Source organism: Carassius gibelio, chromosome B3, assembly GCF_023724105.1.
Source record: "Carassius gibelio isolate Cgi1373 ecotype wild population from Czech Republic chromosome B3, carGib1.2-hapl.c, whole genome shotgun sequence".
Lineage (NCBI taxonomy): Eukaryota > Metazoa > Chordata > Actinopteri > Cypriniformes > Cyprinidae > Carassius > Carassius gibelio.
This window is the reverse complement of record NC_068398.1, coordinates 4,478,167-4,498,247: the sequence shown is the minus strand read 5'-3', so window position 1 is coordinate 4,498,247 and position 20,081 is coordinate 4,478,167. Positions and strand designations below refer to the sequence as shown.

At 36.1% G+C, this 20,081-nt stretch overlaps 2 protein-coding genes and 1 long non-coding RNA gene across 4 annotated transcripts; 2 read left to right on the top strand and 1 right to left on the bottom strand.

Annotated features, from left to right (window-relative positions):
- Positions 1-1,636: 1,636 nt before the first annotated feature.
- On the bottom strand, positions 1,637-14,754 carry LOC127952521 (uncharacterized). 2 transcript variants are annotated; one of them, XM_052551045.1, is made up of 4 exons: positions 14,127-14,243; positions 7,629-7,759; positions 6,347-6,462; positions 1,637-5,403 (listed from the first exon to the last, which is right to left on the bottom strand). In XM_052551045.1, the coding sequence occupies exons 3-4, from the start codon at positions 6,452-6,454 to the stop codon at positions 3,466-3,468; spliced, it is 2,046 nt and encodes a 681-aa protein (XP_052407005.1). In that variant the 5' UTR covers positions 6,455-6,462; positions 7,629-7,759; positions 14,127-14,243; the 3' UTR covers positions 1,637-3,465. The 2 variants fall into 2 exon arrangements, with proteins under 2 accessions (XP_052407005.1, XP_052407004.1); XM_052551044.1 differs by lacking the exon at positions 7,629-7,759 and having other exon boundaries at positions 14,127-14,754.
- A 2,269-nt stretch (positions 14,755-17,023) lies between these two features.
- Positions 17,024-18,240, top strand: LOC127952060 (uncharacterized). The gene is given in 3 exon segments (XM_052550322.1): positions 17,024-17,107; positions 17,455-17,778; positions 17,882-18,240. Coding segments are annotated over 3 exon segments (744 nt in total). The 5' UTR covers positions 17,024-17,046.
- Positions 18,241-19,235: 995 nt separating this feature from the next.
- Positions 19,236-19,796, top strand: LOC127952645 (uncharacterized). The gene is made up of 3 exons (XR_008153016.1): positions 19,236-19,274; positions 19,383-19,463; positions 19,542-19,796. It is a non-coding gene; the product is annotated as an uncharacterized LOC127952645 (long non-coding RNA).
- Positions 19,797-20,081: the final 285 nt, after the last annotated feature.

Genomic DNA, 20,081 nt, shown 5'->3' with positions numbered 1-20,081 from the left:
ATGCCCCTAAATAAATTGGTCCTGCCAGAATAATTGAATGAAACTTGTCTGTAAAACCTCAGTGAGGTTTAAACGTGCACGGTAAGGCAGGTAATATCTTTGGACATTTCCGTGTGGATGATGACTACGTCATAGCCTCATTTAACAACTTTAAGCCTCCTTTCCACAGCACACGGCATTTGGAAACGATTGTCGCATACTGGTCGTGCAGCAACTGTTACCTTGACGTGTTCAACATGGTAAAATTAATAATCAGTGTTGGGCAGTAGCGTCGCTACAAGCAGCGAAGCTAGTTTGACTACATTTCTCAGTAGCTTGGTCGTAGCTTCGCTACTTTCTGAATCGAATAGCTTTTCAGTAGCGAAGCTACTTTTACCAAGTAGTGCGGTAGCTTCCACACAAGCTACATTTCGCAAGCATTTCTGAAGCTCAAACTCAAATCGGGAAATACAACTGCTAATATCGCTGATCCTGGATCAGTAGTGACGCTCTTGTTCGCGTTTAAGGTGGATAGCAACCAATCATCTTTATGATGCATTACCGCCACCTTCTGCTCCGGATGGTACCACTCCTTGGCCAGTCACGCAAAAAATTATTTGATGAAATTATGGCATAGGATGAGGTCGGAGAACAGTTAATCCCGAGGAGTGAGTCGCCGTGGCCGTACCTCGACAAGTACATGACACTGACCGAGATAACAGAGAGAAAATATGTTTTCAGATGCTGCTTGTAAAAATTAACAGGGTCCCCCTTACGATTATTGTGATATATTGTAATATATTATTTTCCTTTTTATTTCTAATATTTATAATTTAAATACATTTAATAATAGTTAACAAGATATAGGTAATTCTGACCTCGCACCGATAGATCTGATTAGGATACATCACATCCGGTCGGGCGTTCGCCCACGGTCTAATCGTGGAAGTGTAAATATTTGTACGCATCCGAGACTCAATTTGGATCTGAAATTCCACATGCGTATGTGATCGAATCTCCACGCGGCTCCCGCACTACTTTCTAGCCGAAAACCTGTATTTAGCGTCTTCACCTGAAAATGTATTTATTTATGATGCACGGTCTGTGCCGCTAGAGGAGGCGGCCTCAAACTGCGCCTCGGCCGGAAAAGCCGCGGTGAAGGGCTGAGCCGCGGCGGGAAGTGAGAGAGGCCTGCTGCTGCTGCAGTAGGAACTGAGGAGCGGGCTGGTTGGGTGCCTGCTGGAGCTGCGATTCCAGCGCTCAAAGAGAGCCCGGTCTTGATCGGATCGAGCGTGGTGTCGAGCGAGGTAAGCTCGGCTTGCACGGTCTATTGGCCACGACGTGTGGCTTGGCGAGAAGAGCAACTGTCGCGATGACGTTTGATGGTGCTCAACTGCCGTGTTTAATGATCATGGGTGTCAGAAAAAGTAGCATTTCTGAAAAAATCCCCGGTATGGATCTCCTTGCTGGAAGGAAAATCGGGTCTGTGATGAGAAGACAGACAGCGCGAACCGGGATGCTGAAAACGGTCAATGAACAGAGATAGGTTCTGCTGTCATTTATACCTTGTCATGAGTTGATTACTGATTGGTCTCCACTTGTGTTAATCAGGTTAATGAACTGCGACTGTTCCTCCCGAACTTTGTTATAAAACAGCATATACAGGCTTGTAGGGAGGAATGTCGGGAGAGAGGACCATATCCTTGTGATAATATAGTGTTTGACATTTGTTGCCTTGCCATGGCAGAAAACAGTCTTCATCCACCAACCTCTCCAGAGGAAGCCATTGATCTTTACATGTTCTTACGTGCTTACATACGTACCCAAATTTAAAAAGTTGTTCTACTGGATCAAATGACTGAATGTGAGCACCTTCTCATAGCCAAAAGAAAAAAAACAGATTTGCAGTTTGGACGGAAAAGGTTATATACCATGACATTCACTGTAAATGTTTGACAGAAGTACTATGTTTAAGCAATCAATAATAAACTCTTTTATAATTGACATCTCCCAACTGAGCTCCATACCATCTCTTTTTTTATTCATCATTATGTAAAAAGTACATCTCAACCACAGAACTGGGAACAATCCTGTACCTGCAAATGAAAAGTATCACATGTTGCCATTGTCAAAAATGGCACATTTGTCCTTATGGTGGAACTATTTCGTATCACCAGATGTGGTCTGACACACTTTGGGCTCATAGTAAACAGGGCAACCTACATGATGTTTGGATCGCCTTTAAATCAAATATATGATTGTATCTTGTAATCATGTGTCTCTGGGCTGCACATAAAGCACTTTTTTTTTTACACAATTATTTGGCATCATATAAATAAACCAGTGCAGTGCAACATTTTCCCCCCTGTGTGATTTACTGTGCATGTAGGAAATAGGCCTATTTGGTAAATTTGGTAATGTAGAGATGACTGTTTAAATATGTTGTCTAAAGAGTGCTGGTGAATGCAGGAACTGCAGTGCAGTTGTCAAAACTCAGTAATTCTACTGTGTGTGACAAGATCCATGTGTGTTATCTGCAGTAAAGACTTGATTTGTTTGAAAACATCCGTACAAAACAAGAGAGAAACCTGTGCTTTTTATTTGTAAAAAGCAGAACACCTTCTAATGTACAGTGCTGTATGTTAGAACAGATTGCCAAACACTGCCAATAATAAGATTTAACATAAGCTGACATTACCTCAGGGTCCAAGTTAATTATAATTTCTCAATGAAAATGCAACTTTACAAGAAAATTTCTTTTAAATTGTCCCAAAAAGTATGCTCCTAAACTGCTAACAGAAATGATGGCTTACATAAAAGTACATTTAAAATATTGGAACATGTATCTAAATCACTTAAAAATGAAAATGTATCCACATGCATTTATAACATACATTGTGTAAAATGCTTATAATTGTTTTTTGGTTAAGTGGACCTTAAAAGTATATTAACAAAATGTTCAGCCAGTCGATGTTTCTACAGACAGTTTAAGTCTGGTAATAACAGCAACTGCATATGAAACGTTGCAAAACATGTTGCCATTGTCAAAATGGCAATTTTTTTCTTATGGTGGAACTATTCAGCATGACCAAATGTGATTTGACACACTTTGGGCCCACTGCAAACAGGGCAACCTAAATGGTCCTGTATCATTATCATTAAATCAAACTGATTATTGTTTCTTGTTACCATGTGTAAATGTTTCTATGGGCTGGATATATTCGCAGTCCATCAACAAAATGTTCTTCAGCCAGTAAACATGTTTCCACAGTAAGTTTGGTAATGACATTCTGGATAAAACTGAAGAAAAACATAAAATAAAAAATAAATCACCCTGCGCTCATAATGCACCACCTAAGTTAAATACTTCCCCTATGCGCTCTGTCTCACATTTACACACTATATAAAGGTCAACAGATGGCACTGATAAGGCTATAACTGGGCAAGAGGGAAGAGTGTGTACTGTACATGTGAGTGAGTGAGACACTATGCAATGTCCATTGCATAGAAGTTGCTGGACAGTATAGCCTCCATTTCAGCTCGGAGGTCAGGATAGCTGTTGTAAGTTGATGGCAGCTCTAAAGTTGGGCCACAAGTATGTGCAATAGGCCGCCTTGATAACCCTTCCAAAGGGGTGAATATGACTTGAATGTCTTTAACGCAGATGACATCAGACCCTGTCACGAATCTCAACATCTTCCGGAGGCCTATCTCATCCAGTCCCCTGATGTATTGATGTAAAAATCGCAAACTTTGGTTCTCAGCTGGAGTAGCTGGAGAGGCCGTGATCAACCTTAATACCTTTCGGGTTGATGGTTTAAGATCCTCATACATCTTCTGCATATCCAGCACACTGGGGAAGAATTCCCTGAGAGTTGGTCCTGCGACTGCTGCAATGTTATCCAGTGCATATTTTGGTTGCTGGATTATTTGCTTGTGGGCAACTTGGAGAAGTACAGCTTTCAAGTTCTCTTGTGTTGGTACTGTTCTTACTCCCATGCGATCCATAAGATCAAGAAGTTCATCTTTATCATCACCATCAAGGGCGTCTTGCAAAGCAGTGGACAAGAGATCGCGCTCAGACTGACTAAGATACAACATTAGTGAGTCAAACAATAAATCAGGTGAGACAGTGTGTTCACCAAATGTGATTGCTGCTGTAAAAGCTTGAGCCAGCCGAGAAGGAAAATATCCATGGTCCTTTAATCCCTTGACCATTATCCTACCAACAGATTTCCATTCTTCCTCTTGCCATTTTGGGGATAGTGATGGCACCCTCACATCTGCACCCTCTGCTGCACAGTCTAAAAACTCTGTCCAGAAGGCAGCATATACACCCCTGGACACGCCATCAGCATCTGCCCCCATTTCATGAATGAAGCTGTATTTCACAGTGTAGGACATCATCGCTTCATCCTTGAATTGGATAATCAGTTCCTCCAAGAGATTGACTCTGTGGAGTTTCACTGTCACATGCAACAGTTCATAAGGAGGACTTAATGGGCCAGCAGACACGGTGTCAGAATGGACAGTAGTTGAGCTATTGGCGTCGATGTTTATCTGGGCCTCTTCTATAGGCTCATGTAAGATTGTGTCATCAAGATCTTCTAAAAATGGTCCACCTTGCAAAGGGCCAAAAATGACCTCCGATGTATCACACAAAGATGTAAGATCAACAATCTCTACAGCAGTAGAGACAAAAGCTTCCACAGTGTGTGTCTGCTGTTCACTGTCATGTGGTTTTTGTGTCATCTGCTTATTATCTTCTGTTGTGTTTTTCTGTCGCTCATTTACACTCGCTGCATCTGTCTGTTCATCAGTTCCTTCTGTCGTCTCTGTGAATACTTCATCTCCATTTGTCAGGTGCTCTGTGAACAAGTAAAATCTTAAAATCCCCAATTTTTGTGTTTCATAGAGCTCTCCCACACTAACACCCTCATCAAGGTATGCTTCCTGAAAGTCAACAATGCTGTGACTGAACTCTTCCCACTTTCCCTTTCTCGATTTCTCATTGGGGAAAAATAGCTTTTTAGCTTGTGATAGAATCTCTGTTTTTGTGGCTTTCTTGGAAATATCAAGAACTCTGGTTCCTCCACCATTGCGTTTTCTCACTTGTTTCTTGTTGTGTATCCATCCTAGTTCTATTTTCCTTGTCATCTTCATGGCCCTTTTGTTATTTCTCAGATGCATCTTTGTTGGCTGCATAGAATGCTCCTCCTCAAAATCTTGATCTGTGTCTTTATTGCTTGTCAATGTGCCCATCTTTCTTCTAAGTTTTTCAAATAAGGACAGTCTTTTTAGATCATCTCCACCTTTTCTCTGTTTTTCCATACAGAAACGCCTTGTAGCAATCCTATCACCATATGCTGGAATGTAAGCATTCATAGTGGCATCATCTATTTCTCCAACTACCGAGCTGTCAATCTGTAATGAAAACAAAACAATACAGTAAGACATATTGGTTATCTTAAATCTAAGAGATGGCTATATTTCCATATGAGTGAAAATTAATTTCTTAGCGGTAGCTGCAAATCAGCAATTTATTTATATTTTTCTTCACTTGCTTGTTTCTTTTTTCACATGGGAATAAAAAGGACCTAAAATATTAAGTAATTTAAAACAAAAACTGCTGTCTAAAAAAATTTTGTAACCATAACAATGAAGTTTGAGTGACATAATGATGCTGAAAATACAGTGTATTAACAGTGAAAACCCTTGACATCAAAGTTAGGCAGGGGACTGATTACTTTTATGTATTCCTCTTTAATTATTTAACCATTTACCTCAATTACAAGAAGAGCACTTCTCTCATATATTACTGCTATTATTTACTCCATAATATTGCTATTCCATATTGATTCCATACTTCAGCTCCCAACGAAGGCCTGTGCTGGCATCTAAACATTACTCCATCCTTTTAAAACAATATCAAATCAAAACAAAATGGAAAGCAGTAATTGTTACGGCACAATTTTTTATATTGTGTATTTATTTATTTCAAACAGCAATTTGTTTGTCATTTATTATTTCAAATCAGAACTTTGCCCGAATATATAATGGTGATGCTACTGCACGTTACAGTCTAACTACTGTTACTTGTTTATGTAGGGTAGAGACAAAAATATAGAGTGAATTGACTCCTAAAGATACCTATAAACCTTATTTTACAGGGCTAGAATAGGGAAGACATGAATGCATTGTTGGGAGAGGCAGGTGTGCTTGTCATAAAAAAAAAAATCGAAAGCACTGGCACTAAATGTGATAGGGTTACAATTTATGATGATTACTTGTATAATCTGCTGAGATTCAGTAAAATGTAAAACAATTAAAATAATTTTTTTGCAGGAATGAATGTGCTGTCACCTACATGATCTTGCTGCATTTTCTGTATATTTTCCTCAGGAATCCCTCGGCTCTGAAGAAACATCCACAGACCATCATCTTGTGGGAGGGGGGTATTTGAAGATGTAGCCATAGCTGGCCCTGAACAAATGTCGGAAAAAGTCAGCATTTATGTAAATATGTGTTGCACCACAAATATAAACAGATATAGGACTGTACCCTCAAAATTGTAATATCTTTAAATATCTCAAAAATGTATTTCTGCATTTTTTACGAGAACATTAATAAAGGCCAAGAGTGTGAAAACGTTGCTAAAAATGTATGTTTCATGTATCAACTGTATAGATAGGCAACTATAGGCCTTTCTTATCACTTGGAAGTCAAACTGTCTTTAGCATTTGAATGTGCTCACCTTTAACAGTAACATTACTCAAATCATAGAGAAGGCTAGACTCAAGAACTCAAGGTCAATAGTGTTAAGACAAAGGCTATATGTACTCATTTATATGTGATTCACTGCACAACCGGAATCTAGTTCCTGAAAAATATATAACTTGCTTTGGAAAGCTTCAAAAAGCTGGCTTTGTTTCCCAATTATTAAATGCATCAAGTAAACAGTTTTGCAAAATATCAACAAATAAAACAATAACAGGACACACAAAAACCAAACCAAAAGAGAAGGCACAACTAAAGAAACCGAAGCAATGTCAGAATATATTCAACATTATTATTGGTGTAGCACACTGAACACTATACTAAACGTCCATGCAAAACTTAATCGAAATAGTATCCCTGCTGGCTCTGAAACTGGCAAAGTTCTGAATGTGTTTACTGTTATGTAATGTCGCGATGTTCAACATGCTGCATGTACTGGGGATTTCTGATGTGACTTTTTCCCTCCCCCTGACAGCAGCCTCTCTGTGTTCGAGGACCTCTCGATTTACAACTTAAGCACTAAAGTTACAGCAAATAGCGTGGTTTACTTATCCTGAAAGGAAGGTGGTTAACGTAATATCTCTAAAAAAATAAAAAGAAACCACACGTAATTATCCCCTCGACCTTAAAAGTTAAGGTTCCTTTTGCTTACTAACGGTACAAATATTAGCTTATCATTACATAATTTAGCCTACCAGCTGCAGTTGATGGTGGAACTTAAGTTAACGTAGTTAGTAAAAAAATATGCCCGTAACTTTAACGTTACATGTTTCTAAACAGCTATTCTAACCTCGTTGTACATGTCGTCAAGCGAACAGTTAGCAGACATAATTTGACATTAACATGTAACTATAATAACTTAGCTATCTTACCTGCACTGAACCCATGTACATGTAGGCCTGGCACTGTTGTTGTTATCGGAGGGTCAGGCTGATTTGCAACAGCAACTTTGGCCTGACGTTACTCCGTGCAGGTGAAAGCTTCTGGTAGGATTTTGGGGGATCTCGTTAATTCAGAAAAAAAAATTCATGAAGATTATTCTCATAATTCTGAGATAATTAACTCATTAATTCATAAAAACAGAGTTAAACATTTTTTTTTTTTAGAAAATAATTCTGGGATAATTAACTCATTAATTCAGAAAAACAGAGCAAAAACTTTATTTTCATGAAAAATTATCTCGTAATTCTGAGATAATTAACTCGTTAATTCATTAAAACAGAGTAGATTTTTTTTTCTCAAGTGAATGCAATACGCTTCCGTATATATTTTTTAATGTTTATTTCTTTTAATTTTGATGATTATAACTGACAACTAAGGAAAATCCCAAATTCTGTATCTCAGAAAATTAGAATATTGTGAAAAGGTTCAATATTTTCAGACACCTGGTGCCACACTCTAATCAGCTAATTAACTCAAAACACCTGCAAATGACTTTAAATGGTCTCTCAGTCTAGTTCTGTAGGCTACACAGTCATGGGGAAGACTGCTGACTTGACAGTTGTCCAAAAGACGACCACTGACACATTGCAGAAGGAGGGCAAGACACAAAAGGTCATTCCAAAAGAGGCTGGCTGTTCACAGAGCTCATTAATAGAGAAGCAAAGGAAAGGAAAAGATGTGGTAGAAAAAAAGTGTACAAGCAATAGGGATAACCACACCCTGGAGAAGATTGTGAAACAAAACACATTCAAAAATGTGGGGGAGATTCACAAAGAGTGGACTGCAGCTGGAGTCAGTGCTTCAAGAACCACTAGGCACAGACGCATGCAAGACATGGGTTTCAGCTTCGCATTCCTTTGTGTCAAGCCACTTTTGAACAACAGACAGTGTCAGAAGCGTCTCGCCTCAAACAGGACTGGACTGCTACTGAGTGGCCCAAAGTTACGTTCCCTGATGAAAGTAAATTTTATCCCTGTTCATAATTGGCCAGCAAACTCGCCTGACCTTAACCCCATAGATTTTCATCTATTGGGAAGAGGAAAATGAAATTATGCCAGACCCAAGAATGCAGAAGAGCACAAGGCCACTATCAGAGCAACCTGGTCTCTCATAACACCTGAGCAGTGCCACAGACTGATCCACTCCATGCCACACCGCATTGCTGTAGTAATTCAGGCAAAAGGAACCCCAACTAAGTATTGAGTGCTGTACATGCTCATACTTTTCATGTTAAATACTTTCAGTTGGCCAAGATTTCTAAAAATCCTTTCTTTGAATTGGTCTTAAGTAATATTCTGATTTTCCTTAATTGTCAGTTATAATCAACCAAATTAAAATAAATTCGAAATGTATCAGTCTGTGTGCACTGAATGCATATAATATAGTTTCACTTTTTGAATGAAATTAGTGAAATAAATCTACATGTTAATGGAACAGGCTATCAAGTGCACGTAATTGCGTCATTACGTCAGTGAAAAGGTCCTTTTGAATAACGCTGTGAATGGTATAATATTAACGTTAAATTACTTTGGACAACTTAACTAGTTATTTATAAAAGAAATGCCGGTGACGCATCCAAGTTAACAATTGTTAAATGACAGGTCTGGTTAAATTAGCCATCAATAACGTAATTTGTATTTGTATAATTTACAATATCAATATGGTAGTAATTTGTACTGGCATTTTAACATTAAACTTTACTTATATTTCCTACAGTTATAACAAATGTTTGGTAACGTAAATAAAAACCGTTAACGGTCAGACTCCGCTAACGTTTGAAATTTTTGAACAAGATAGCAAAGCTGTGCGCATAGAGGATTGTGGGTTATTTGAGATTGCGAAGAGCGCGATGGCTACACGTATGCATCCTTTCCTGTGTATGGGATATTTTTCGAACGAAGGACTCCTCCGATGGATGTGAAATACTGGCTTCCAAGGATCCTTCCTTGTCATTGAGAAACGCCTCCTCACCCCTCCTCATCACTACATCTGACGGATTTATTTATTTACAACAAGCAAAAACTTATCACTTGCACTACTGTTTGTACTGTTTGTTCATCCAGAAACACTGAGTAATCCATTTGCACACCGTATTATTTTCTTTGCACTTTACTGTCCATTGCAATAGTGTAAATTATGTTCATATGTTCATAGTTCTGCCTATAGTGTACATACACTTTAATATAATCCATCTTTATAGTATGTTCATAGATCACCTATCTGTATATCTTGCTGATAGTATTTAAAATCTGTAAACTATGTCCATAATACGTATCTGTAGTCATTGTACATTTGTAACATTGTAGACCTTGTATATTCTGTACTTACTGCTTATTGCACTTCTGGTTAGATGCTAACTATATTTCTTTGCCTTGTACCTTACATGTGCAGTGACAATAAAGTTGAATCTAATCTAATATGCATTATAAGACAATTGAAATTATATTTTGAAACTCATAAGAAAACACAATGATATAATTTATATCATGAAGCAAAATGGCATACAAGAATAAAACTTTTTGATATTGTTCTTTAGGCAGGAACTCCAAAATTGTTTTAAAGTTAAGGTGATGAGTAGACTGAAGTTGGCCTCAGGTGGTTGTGATGTGGGATGTGTTTCCCATACATTTACTTATTTTTGGAGACTCTACACTATTTTAAAAATAAACAATTTAGCAAAATGCTTTGTTGAATAAACATGAACACGTACTGAACATTTAATAATAATATTAATTCCTAACATTTTTTATATTGCTGTATTTCTGAAGGATGACTGAAGGAAGACTGATAAAGCAGCGTTTGTAAGCTCAGCGCTGCTTTGTTTCCAGCTGTTATTGGGAAACCTCTATTTATCGCGCTTTAAAGCATCTCCTGCTTAACATTTCTACCATGTTTTATTTTTAATAGTAAATCCCCTTTGTTTACCAAAAAATAAAGTTTGCTTAATTTTCAATATTTAAAAGAAAATATAAATGAATGTTTTATGCCTTCATTTGATAACCAGAAAAATGTAAATACACAGCAGGATTCTGAGGGATTCTGAATACAGTTACATTTAACCATAAGAATGGAGCTGAGAAAAAAATTAAACAGAAAAAAATGGAATCCAGAAAAATTAAAATGGAAAACGGAATTTAGAAAAAAAATATTATCTAAAAAATTAAAAAAGTAATAAGTAGTGAAGTTACTTTTCAAATGCAGTAACTAGTAAAGTAATCTCATTACAATTTACATAACTAGTAACTAATTAAATTTTTTGAGTAACTACCCCAACACTGGTCCCCAGTGATTTTCATATTCTTTTTTTTTCTACTATCAAAAGTCAATGGGCTCCTGCAACTGTTTGGTTACTCACATTCTACAAAATATATTCTTTTGTCCAACGCAAGGGTAAATAATGACTTTATAGAACCTAAATGACTATAATTTATTAAAATTGTTGGGTGAACTGTCTGCCCCTTTAATGACAAGCGGCAGAATGTTTAGTACGGTCCCTTTAAGAGCTGGACGCATCTGTTTTTCTTTCAACTGTTTACTTTCACTTTAGATATTAACTGTGTTTCTATGTAAATAGCTTGTGTTTTTGACCGTATTAGCCCAATAAGTTTCTAATTAAAGGTTTTTTAATACTTGTTGAAATTCTCTTCACATGCCGATGGCAATCATTAAGTTAAGTGGTTTAAATGTATTTATATATTCTGTGGAAGGTGTAGGACCAAGAAATCTAAGTCCAATCAAAACGTCCGAGCGTTTTAAATAGCTTTCCTACCTGCCTGTCAACGTATGTATTTGCATACCTCTGTGCACCCTGTTCGCAGGGGTTTACTTCACATCAGAACATGGACTGGAACTGGGAACCACTGATTTAACCGGCAGATGATGCAGCGAGCACACCTCTGAGATATGCTAGTTTTGTGAGTTTGTATATAGGAGCAACGGAAACAAAGTTTCCTTACTTTAGCAAAGGAAAATCAGTCTCATCATGGGTTATATTAAAATGCGACATATCTAAATATGCCATAATATCTTTTTCTATACAATTCACAATTTTTTTTGTCCAAGTTGCTAAATAGTGCAACTCAAACGATTAGCACATTTTTATGCTTTTGTTTCATTTGATGTTTCTCATATGCAACAGAAACATCAGCTCTTATTAGTTGGGTAATGGGGTGGTTACACCGGCATAAAAAAAAAAAAAATGGCTGCAGGATTTAGTTACAGTCTGGAGCCCTGCAGTAAAAAGTAGACAATTGTGTTAGTGTTGGGCGATATGGTCATTTTTCAGATCATCATATTGTCAGCCTGTGAGAAAAAAGATGTACTTTCAAACATACTGACTAACTAACCTTAAATATAAAAATACTGTATTTAAAATGGCTAGTAAAGATGGACGCAACTCTAATATCACGCACCCTTTGAAAAATTTGACGCATCTGCACACACAAGTCATCAGTCTAAATGTCAACAGTGAAAATCAATAGTAGATTTCACTTACAGTTTAACACTAATATTGGGCAAAAAAACATGTTAAATAGAAAGTATTCAAAACAGGTAAGTTGATATATTTGGAGTAACGTTGAATTGAACTGCTGTATCAGTCATACATCGCTGTGGACCGGGAGTGAATTTATCATCCATAGTTGTTCTCACGTAGTCCTACATCATCACCACATAGTGTGCATTATAAGTGATCAAAGTAAAAAGTGTATCATTGAAGGATTTTAAGGTTTTAAACTGGCTCTACCATCAAGAAAAGACAAGCATTTCACATATAGGCCATCCATACTTTTCACCATCAAAAGACAGCAGGTGCATAAACACTTTTTTTTATTGTTTATCGTATGTAGTTCTGAGAGATGAGGAGCATATTTGGATTTTTTCAGATACATCAAGGTAAGTGCACAAAGGTCTCTCTCACACTCTCTCTTTCTCTCTCACACACACTATAATTTGCTGTTATACTCCATATAACTCCATATACAAGCCAGAAACTAAGCTTTTTTTTTTTTGCACAGGCCTATCTAAAGGGTTAATGGTCCCACCTAGTGATCAACTGTAAAAATACTACTTGCCAAAAGGGAAAACCACAAACATAAAGCAATAAAGAATGCATGATTTTAGTGTGTCATGGCTTTGCAATAATAAAAATGTTGTTATAATGTAAGTCAATGGGGCAAAAACAGCCACGAACAATAAATGAGGGAGAAAAAAATTAAATCTAATGCTGCACAAAAACTAACAATGCATCAAAGCCAATGTTGTTACTAATCTTTGACATGCCCAAGACAAGATAAAAGGTAAAAAAAAATATCCAGGCCACAATCACTTTTTATATTGAAAATCATTTTGTGTTTTTTTCCCCCCAAATCAGTGACAATTTATGAACTTGGTAATTAAAGAGTTAAAATATTGGATTAAAAAAAAAACATTTGGTAGTTTTGATCAGGACTGAGGTTGATTAATAGATTTATGCAAAAAAAAAAAATAGAAAAAAATATTTATCTGATACATTTTTAAAGCAGTTTAATTTAGTGGATGTTTTCATTCCACGAACATAACGAAAGGGTAGTGAATTTGCCCATAGTGTATTGTTAAGTTTCAGAATTTTTTTTAAAGCATTTTCCCAAAATATGTGTCAAAATAAGATTTGTAACCAAAAATCATTCCATTTGCTGAAACACAGAGAGAAAGTTGCGGCCACAATAAGACTCATGTCAGCTTGTCTATGGTCTCTTAATGCTGAATAAACAACAAGAATGTTACCCTTGATTTCCCAATGATTTACAAGCTGAAAAAGTTCACACTATTGCCAAAGGTCAGGGCCAGTCTGCAGATTTGAGTTGACAAAATCTATAGAAAATCAGTTAACTTAACTTAAAATGACAACCATCAGTTAATATTTAAAGTCTGTTTATGAAGTATTTACATAGACATTCAGTGTGGAAGAGCTTAAAGAGAGCACACTGAGCTTAATGGGAGCAGAATCTATTTTATATAAATGTCATGTTATATTTATTAATTTGACAAGATTTAGCAGATTTAGTAGTGCACCCTTTAAGCTAATCTTAAAATAATATGCAATCTTCAACATTTACAGCAGTATAAAACCCACAGACAAGCAATAAACAGTAAATCTATAATATTATGGTTGTAATAATACAAGCAATTAATGCCAGTGAAGATATTTATTAGTGTAGCACACAGTCTTATACAGCTAGTCATCTGACTGTTCTGTAGTATCCGTGCTGTGTTGCTAAAATTATCTTTTGGATTTAACTGTATTTATTTCTCACATCCAAGTTGCAGATTATAATATGCAAAAGCCTAAACAAACAACAACAACAAAAATGTCTAAACATGTGCATCAATCAGACTGTAAAACAGTGAGATGTTAAGATATTAAAAATTATTGAAGGTTATAGACCAACCTCCATGTTCCTCGTGTTTTATTCTCCTGGTTTCTGGTTCCTCGTGTTTTATTCTCCAGGTTTCTGGTTCCTCGTGTTTTATTCTCCAGGGTTCTGGTTCCTCTTGTTTTATTCTCCAGGTTTCTGGTTCCTCGTGTTTTATTCTCCAGGTTTCTGGTTCCTCGTGTTTTATTCTCCAGGTTTCTGGTTCCTCGTGTTTTATTCTCCAGGTTTCTGGTTCCTCGTGTTTTATTCTCCAGGTTTCTGGTTCCTCGTGTTTTATTCTCCAGGTTTCTGGTTCCTCGTGTTTTATTCTCCAGGTTTCTGGTTCCTCGTGTTTTATTCTCCAGGTTTCTGGTTCCTCGTGTTTTATTCTGCAGGTTTCTGGTTCACTCGTGTTCTCTTCACGCTCCTCTTTAAACTCCATCTTCACAGCAGCAGATCTCAGTTCAGATGATACTCCTCAAAATATTCCTGCCTGCTTCAAATCTTAAAGACTGTGAGGATGAAAATATCACAGGTATTTGTTGATTTCTAAAACTGTATTTTTCTATTTACAGAAACAATATTTCTAACCGTTTGTATTAAACCAGCATTACGACAAAACAACAGAGAGCGCGGTGAAACGAATCTTCTTCTTCTGATATTTAATGTTGTTTGGCAAAAAGACGTGTGTGATATTTACGCCACCCGCTGGACTGGAGAGTGAAGCGAGTGAAACCGTTTTTTGTCTCTCATACCAAATATTTTTACTCTTCCAACAAAATATAAAACAAAGCAAACCCAAGTCAACATAGAATACAGGTTTTATCCCCGTCAAGAACTAATATGTCTGAAAATGTCAGTGTATTTTCTTCTTTTCTTCTCACTGCAATCTGGTGTTGTTTTATTAATGTATTTTTACTTTGTTAATTTCAAAGAGGAGCTCAATACAGCACTGAAGTTCTCACAAGAGAAACATCAATACAATTAAAAAAATGAAAGGAGGGTTTTAGAAAACAGTTCAGCACATCAAGGTGAGGAACCCGAATCCAGTCATTTCCATTACAGCTGCAGATCAGTATACAGTTATAATCTCATATATTTAGTATAATGGATTACACATGATTATTTCTGTAAATCCAATCAGTAATGTGATTCTGGATCTATTATATTTCAGTCTCTGAGTTTATCTCAGATATGAATGATGTGATTGTGTTAATTGAGAGGAGTGAAATGAATGTGGTTTGATTTCAGTCTCAAGCTGAGCACACAGAGCATCATTAAACAGCAGTTTGAGAAGCTTCATCAGTTTCACAGAGATGAAGAATCAACATCTTATTTTAATAATTTATCCCAGAATTCAATATGCTTGACTTTCCATTTTCAATCTAACGAAAGACACAGATTAAAAGACTAGGTTATTTGATCAGATTGACAGAAACATTTCTACACACACACATACACACAGAAAAAAAGTTTTTGGGTTTTACTGACAGGGAACATGTTAGCTAAAAAATGTTAGCCTGTGATGGACAAACCTGGCAAAGAATTACAGATGAGAAAGAGGATCTGTTGGCAGAAGAATTGGAGGTTAATTGGGTGACATCACAACTTCCCATTTTTTTTCAACAAAGCCACAGCAGAGCATGATGAGATGCAAGCATTAAGAAATGCTGTCAGAAGTGGCTGGTCTAAAGAGAGATCTGTACTACCAAGATCAATTCAACCCTACTGGACATTCAGAAAGGAAATCAGCTTTGCTGGCAGTTTGTTTTGCAAGGCCAATAAGCACAATTATGACATTATGGCCAAATATGTCGAAACAAATTGAAGAGACAGTGTTCAAATGCATGGTCTGTAATGAGAATAAGAATAACAACCCAAGAGACAACTGAGAAAGTAACTGTGCAAACTGTAAAGACTCTGGGAAATTACCCATATTTTGCACTACGCAAGTCCTGATTTTGCTGAGTTAGATGTGTTCCTAGGTCAACATATTTTGTTGACCCTGGAACAACATTTTACTCCAAAAATGTATTCTTGACCATATCCCTGCACCTAAACCTTAACCTTAACCATGAGTAATCCCTAAAATCAGAGGAAATGATAGATGAATGACACTGATGTACAAGCACCAAACACTGATTTTAAGCATAAACTTCACAAAATCTATAAACTGGTTCTTCAAATCTGATTGTTTAATCACAATGTTGTCCCAGGAACATGTCTCACTTGGTAAAATCAGGTTCTGCTTGTTCTTCTTGAGTACCTCTGTTTATATATACATCAGATCAAGCTGTTAAAGACACATCCATCACTACTGTGTGAAGAAGACTCATTATTGGACTGCAAATGTTTAGCTCAAAAATTACAGATTTTGTGAAAATCTATCACACAAACATGAAGTTATGGAAAATTAGCACAGTAACTGTCAAATATACACAGATATGAAAATATACATTAATTACTAAAGATTGTTCACTGTAAGCAGGACGAATGGAAATGTTGATTGTGTCATTGGTTCCTTTAGAGGAGATATAGCAGAAATACACTAACTTGTCCTCATCTAATGTGAATAATAACTGAAATTTCAGTCAGTCAGTCCTCTGCGGAGCTTATGGTTATTAATAACTCATAGATCAACAAAACTCAGCACAGAGTCATCAGTCTCTCTTCTGACATCTGAAAAATAATGACATGAGAACAGTTATGATCAAACTGTCTCTAATGCAGATGACAATCAGTTTCTAGTGCTGTGGAGTAGGAAAGTATGAATATAGAAATGTGAAGCAACACTTCTCCATCATGACTGGCATTGTGTCACTATATAACAACTCTTGTACATTTCAACACTCAGTCTGTAGATCAGAGGAAGTTAAAAACCACAGGAAGAGCTGAGAGTATTTAGAGAAAGAGTTGAGATCATATAATGAAGAGGAAGGACTGACAGAAAGAGAAGATGGCTGATAAGTGTCACTTGTGTCTGCTGGGACTGATCTTTCTCTCTTCACTTCTCACAGGTAAAGACATCTGTGTTTTCTCTTCAAGACAGTTAGTGAATTAATCTGAGAAAGAGTTCATCTGAACATGATCAGTTTATTATTGTGTTACAAACAGAACATACTGGATTATTCCTGAACGCACTGAAACTAGACGCTTTCACACTCAAACATCTGATGCTGAATTATCTTCATGTTAAGAGTGTGTTTGTGATTCGAACAGCTCTCTGATCAAGACAAACAGTTTATTCTGGAGAGTGTGTTGTTTGCATGAAGTGAGGAAAAAATAATGTATGCTATTTTTTTTTTATTTTTTTTCATTTATTAATATATAGTATAATAATCACTCAGATGTTCTTGTGTTTCAGGTCTCAGTGGAGTGGATGATGCTCATGTGTTCATCAGTTCTGGTAAAGATGTCCGTCTGCCCTGTAATAATGCTCTTCCTGACTGTAACTCAACTACATGGAACTATAATAACAGATTCAGAGATTCAGTAACAGTTGAACTGATTAATTCAGGGAGAAAGAAGACAGACACAGAGAGACATGAGAGACTGAGTCTGGGGTCTGACTGCTCTCTGAACATCAAGAGAGTCACAAAAGAAGATTGTGGATCTTACACCTGCAGACAATATGTGAATGATCAACAACAGGGAACTGATGCTGGTGTTTATCTGCATGTTCTTCATGGTAATTTAATGATTATGTGGTCAATTTAAAAAGGGTAGCTTCTACATTTAAACTCCCATGATGATTGTAATGTGTGTGATGTGTGTGTTATTTTGTGTTTCAGTCTCCTCATCTGAGATCAGTGCAGGCCGATCTGTGATTCTTTCCTGTCAGTTGTATTCATATACTGGAGTCTCTTGTGATGATTGGATCCGTTCTGAGCGAATTGAGTTGTTCTGGGTGAATCAGGGTGGTGTTAAACTGAAGAGATCAGACTCCATATATCAGATATCAGCTCCTGGTCACTGTATCACCTCTCTGAATACAACAATCCTGAATGAAGATGAAAACGGAGAGTGGAGATGTGAAGTTACTCAAGTCAAGACTTCAGTCACATTTACTGTTAGGTATTCAGGTGAGAAACAAACTTTCTTAACTTAATTTCAGAAAACCATCTGATACAGACACATGACTGAGGATTAATAATGTCATTCATTCAGGAAAAACTGAAGGGTTGCACATAAATGAGGCATTAATTGCTTCATTTAGTCACATGGTAACCAGTGCCTTTCTCAGTGGTGTATAAACTACCTGAAAGTCATACTCAAGTTAAAGTAAATGACTTTGGTAGAAGTTGAAGTCACCGTTTTAAATATTACTTGAATAAAAGTCTTAAAGTATGTGATATTTATTGTACTTAAGTATGAAAAGTATTTTTAAAATCTTAAACGTACTTAAGTATTGACAGTAAAAGTACAAGTAAATGCTAAAAGGAAAAGAAGCAAAGATATATATCCATTTTGTGTTTTGGGGTAAGAATAAGAATCCTTCATTGTTGTGCATGCTCATGTCATATCTTTCATTCCAAAATAAGAAAACATTTCTGGAATCTGCACCTGAAATAGTATGTATTTACACAGTTTATGTGTCTCATAGGGGACATGGATTCAATTAAACTGCAGATACAGACGCAGAAATAGGATTAATGATTTGCTTTTAACATAAAACGTTGAATATATTTGAAATAATGTAAAACATGAAAAAAAAAATTGTCGAATTGTGAAATTAAAACCGCCAATAAGTGAATGTTAATGAGTCATTGAGATTTAAATGATTCATTCAAAAAGCTGATTCATTCAATAATTAAACATCGTCCATTGCTCAGAGACGCAAAATTATTAAATGTGATTATGCATCTACAGAAAAGAAAAACTACACTCTGTGTTCTTCTGACTGTTTGGTAGTAAGTAATGAATATACTTATGGGAAATGTATCGGAGTAAAAGTATACATTTTATTTAGGAAAAGTAGTGGAGTAAAAGTTGTGTAATCCTAATAAATTATAGATGATAAACTCCTGAAGCAGTGGAAGTTCATTCATTTCTGTGATGTGAAGCTCAAGTATGTTGTGATGTTGAAGTTTGGTTTCTATGTTCATTATGTTTGAGCTGAACTAACAAACGTGATCATATATCCAACAGAAACTGAAGTCAGTTCTGCTGGTTCAATATTCAGAGGTACCACACGTCTTTACATTGTTCGTTGTTTTATACCTTTGATTTGATTTCCTGTTTCACAGATTGAGTCTGTTTTATTTTCTTGACTGTGTCTAATCTTTCCTGCAGTGATTGTGATTATCATTGAGTTTGCAGTGTTTGCTGCTCCTACTGTGATTCTTCTTCAGATCATCTGTGCAAGAAGAGCTGGTGAGTTTTTGAAATGATCTGGAAAAATCTGCAATCATGATAGCTCAAAAAAAAATGTTTTGTTGAATTATTTTGCAGGGAGGAAGAACTCACAGCACCGAGAGGAAATAGTGATGAATACAGTATTACAATAAAATACTCTCTACAAAAAACAGGCCAGAGTACACTGTAAAATAAATAGATAAATAAAAACAAAGTAAAATATCTTAATTCAAATATAGTGAAAAACAATTATTTTACAGATATTTTTCATTAAAAGTTTCAGTGAAAATGTTATTTTACGGATTTATCCATTTTAAATAGGTAAAGATAATTTAATTTGACTATTTTTGATTGCTGGCAGTCTTTTTTTTTTTTTTTTTTTACTTTTCTTACAGGACTTTTCTACAGTGTAAAACGCTTATTTTACAGATTTTTCCTAGATTATTACAGTGAAAGAACAAAGTGTTCTACATAGAAACACTGTTAATTTACAAATCATTACAATCTAAAACCTTCAATAAAGTGTTAATTTTCCATCTTAACCATGCTTTGTCAGTTTTATTTGAGAGACAAAATACAAAGTCTGTACAAATGCCACTGAAATATAAAAATTTTATTTGATGTTTTTTAAGAAAT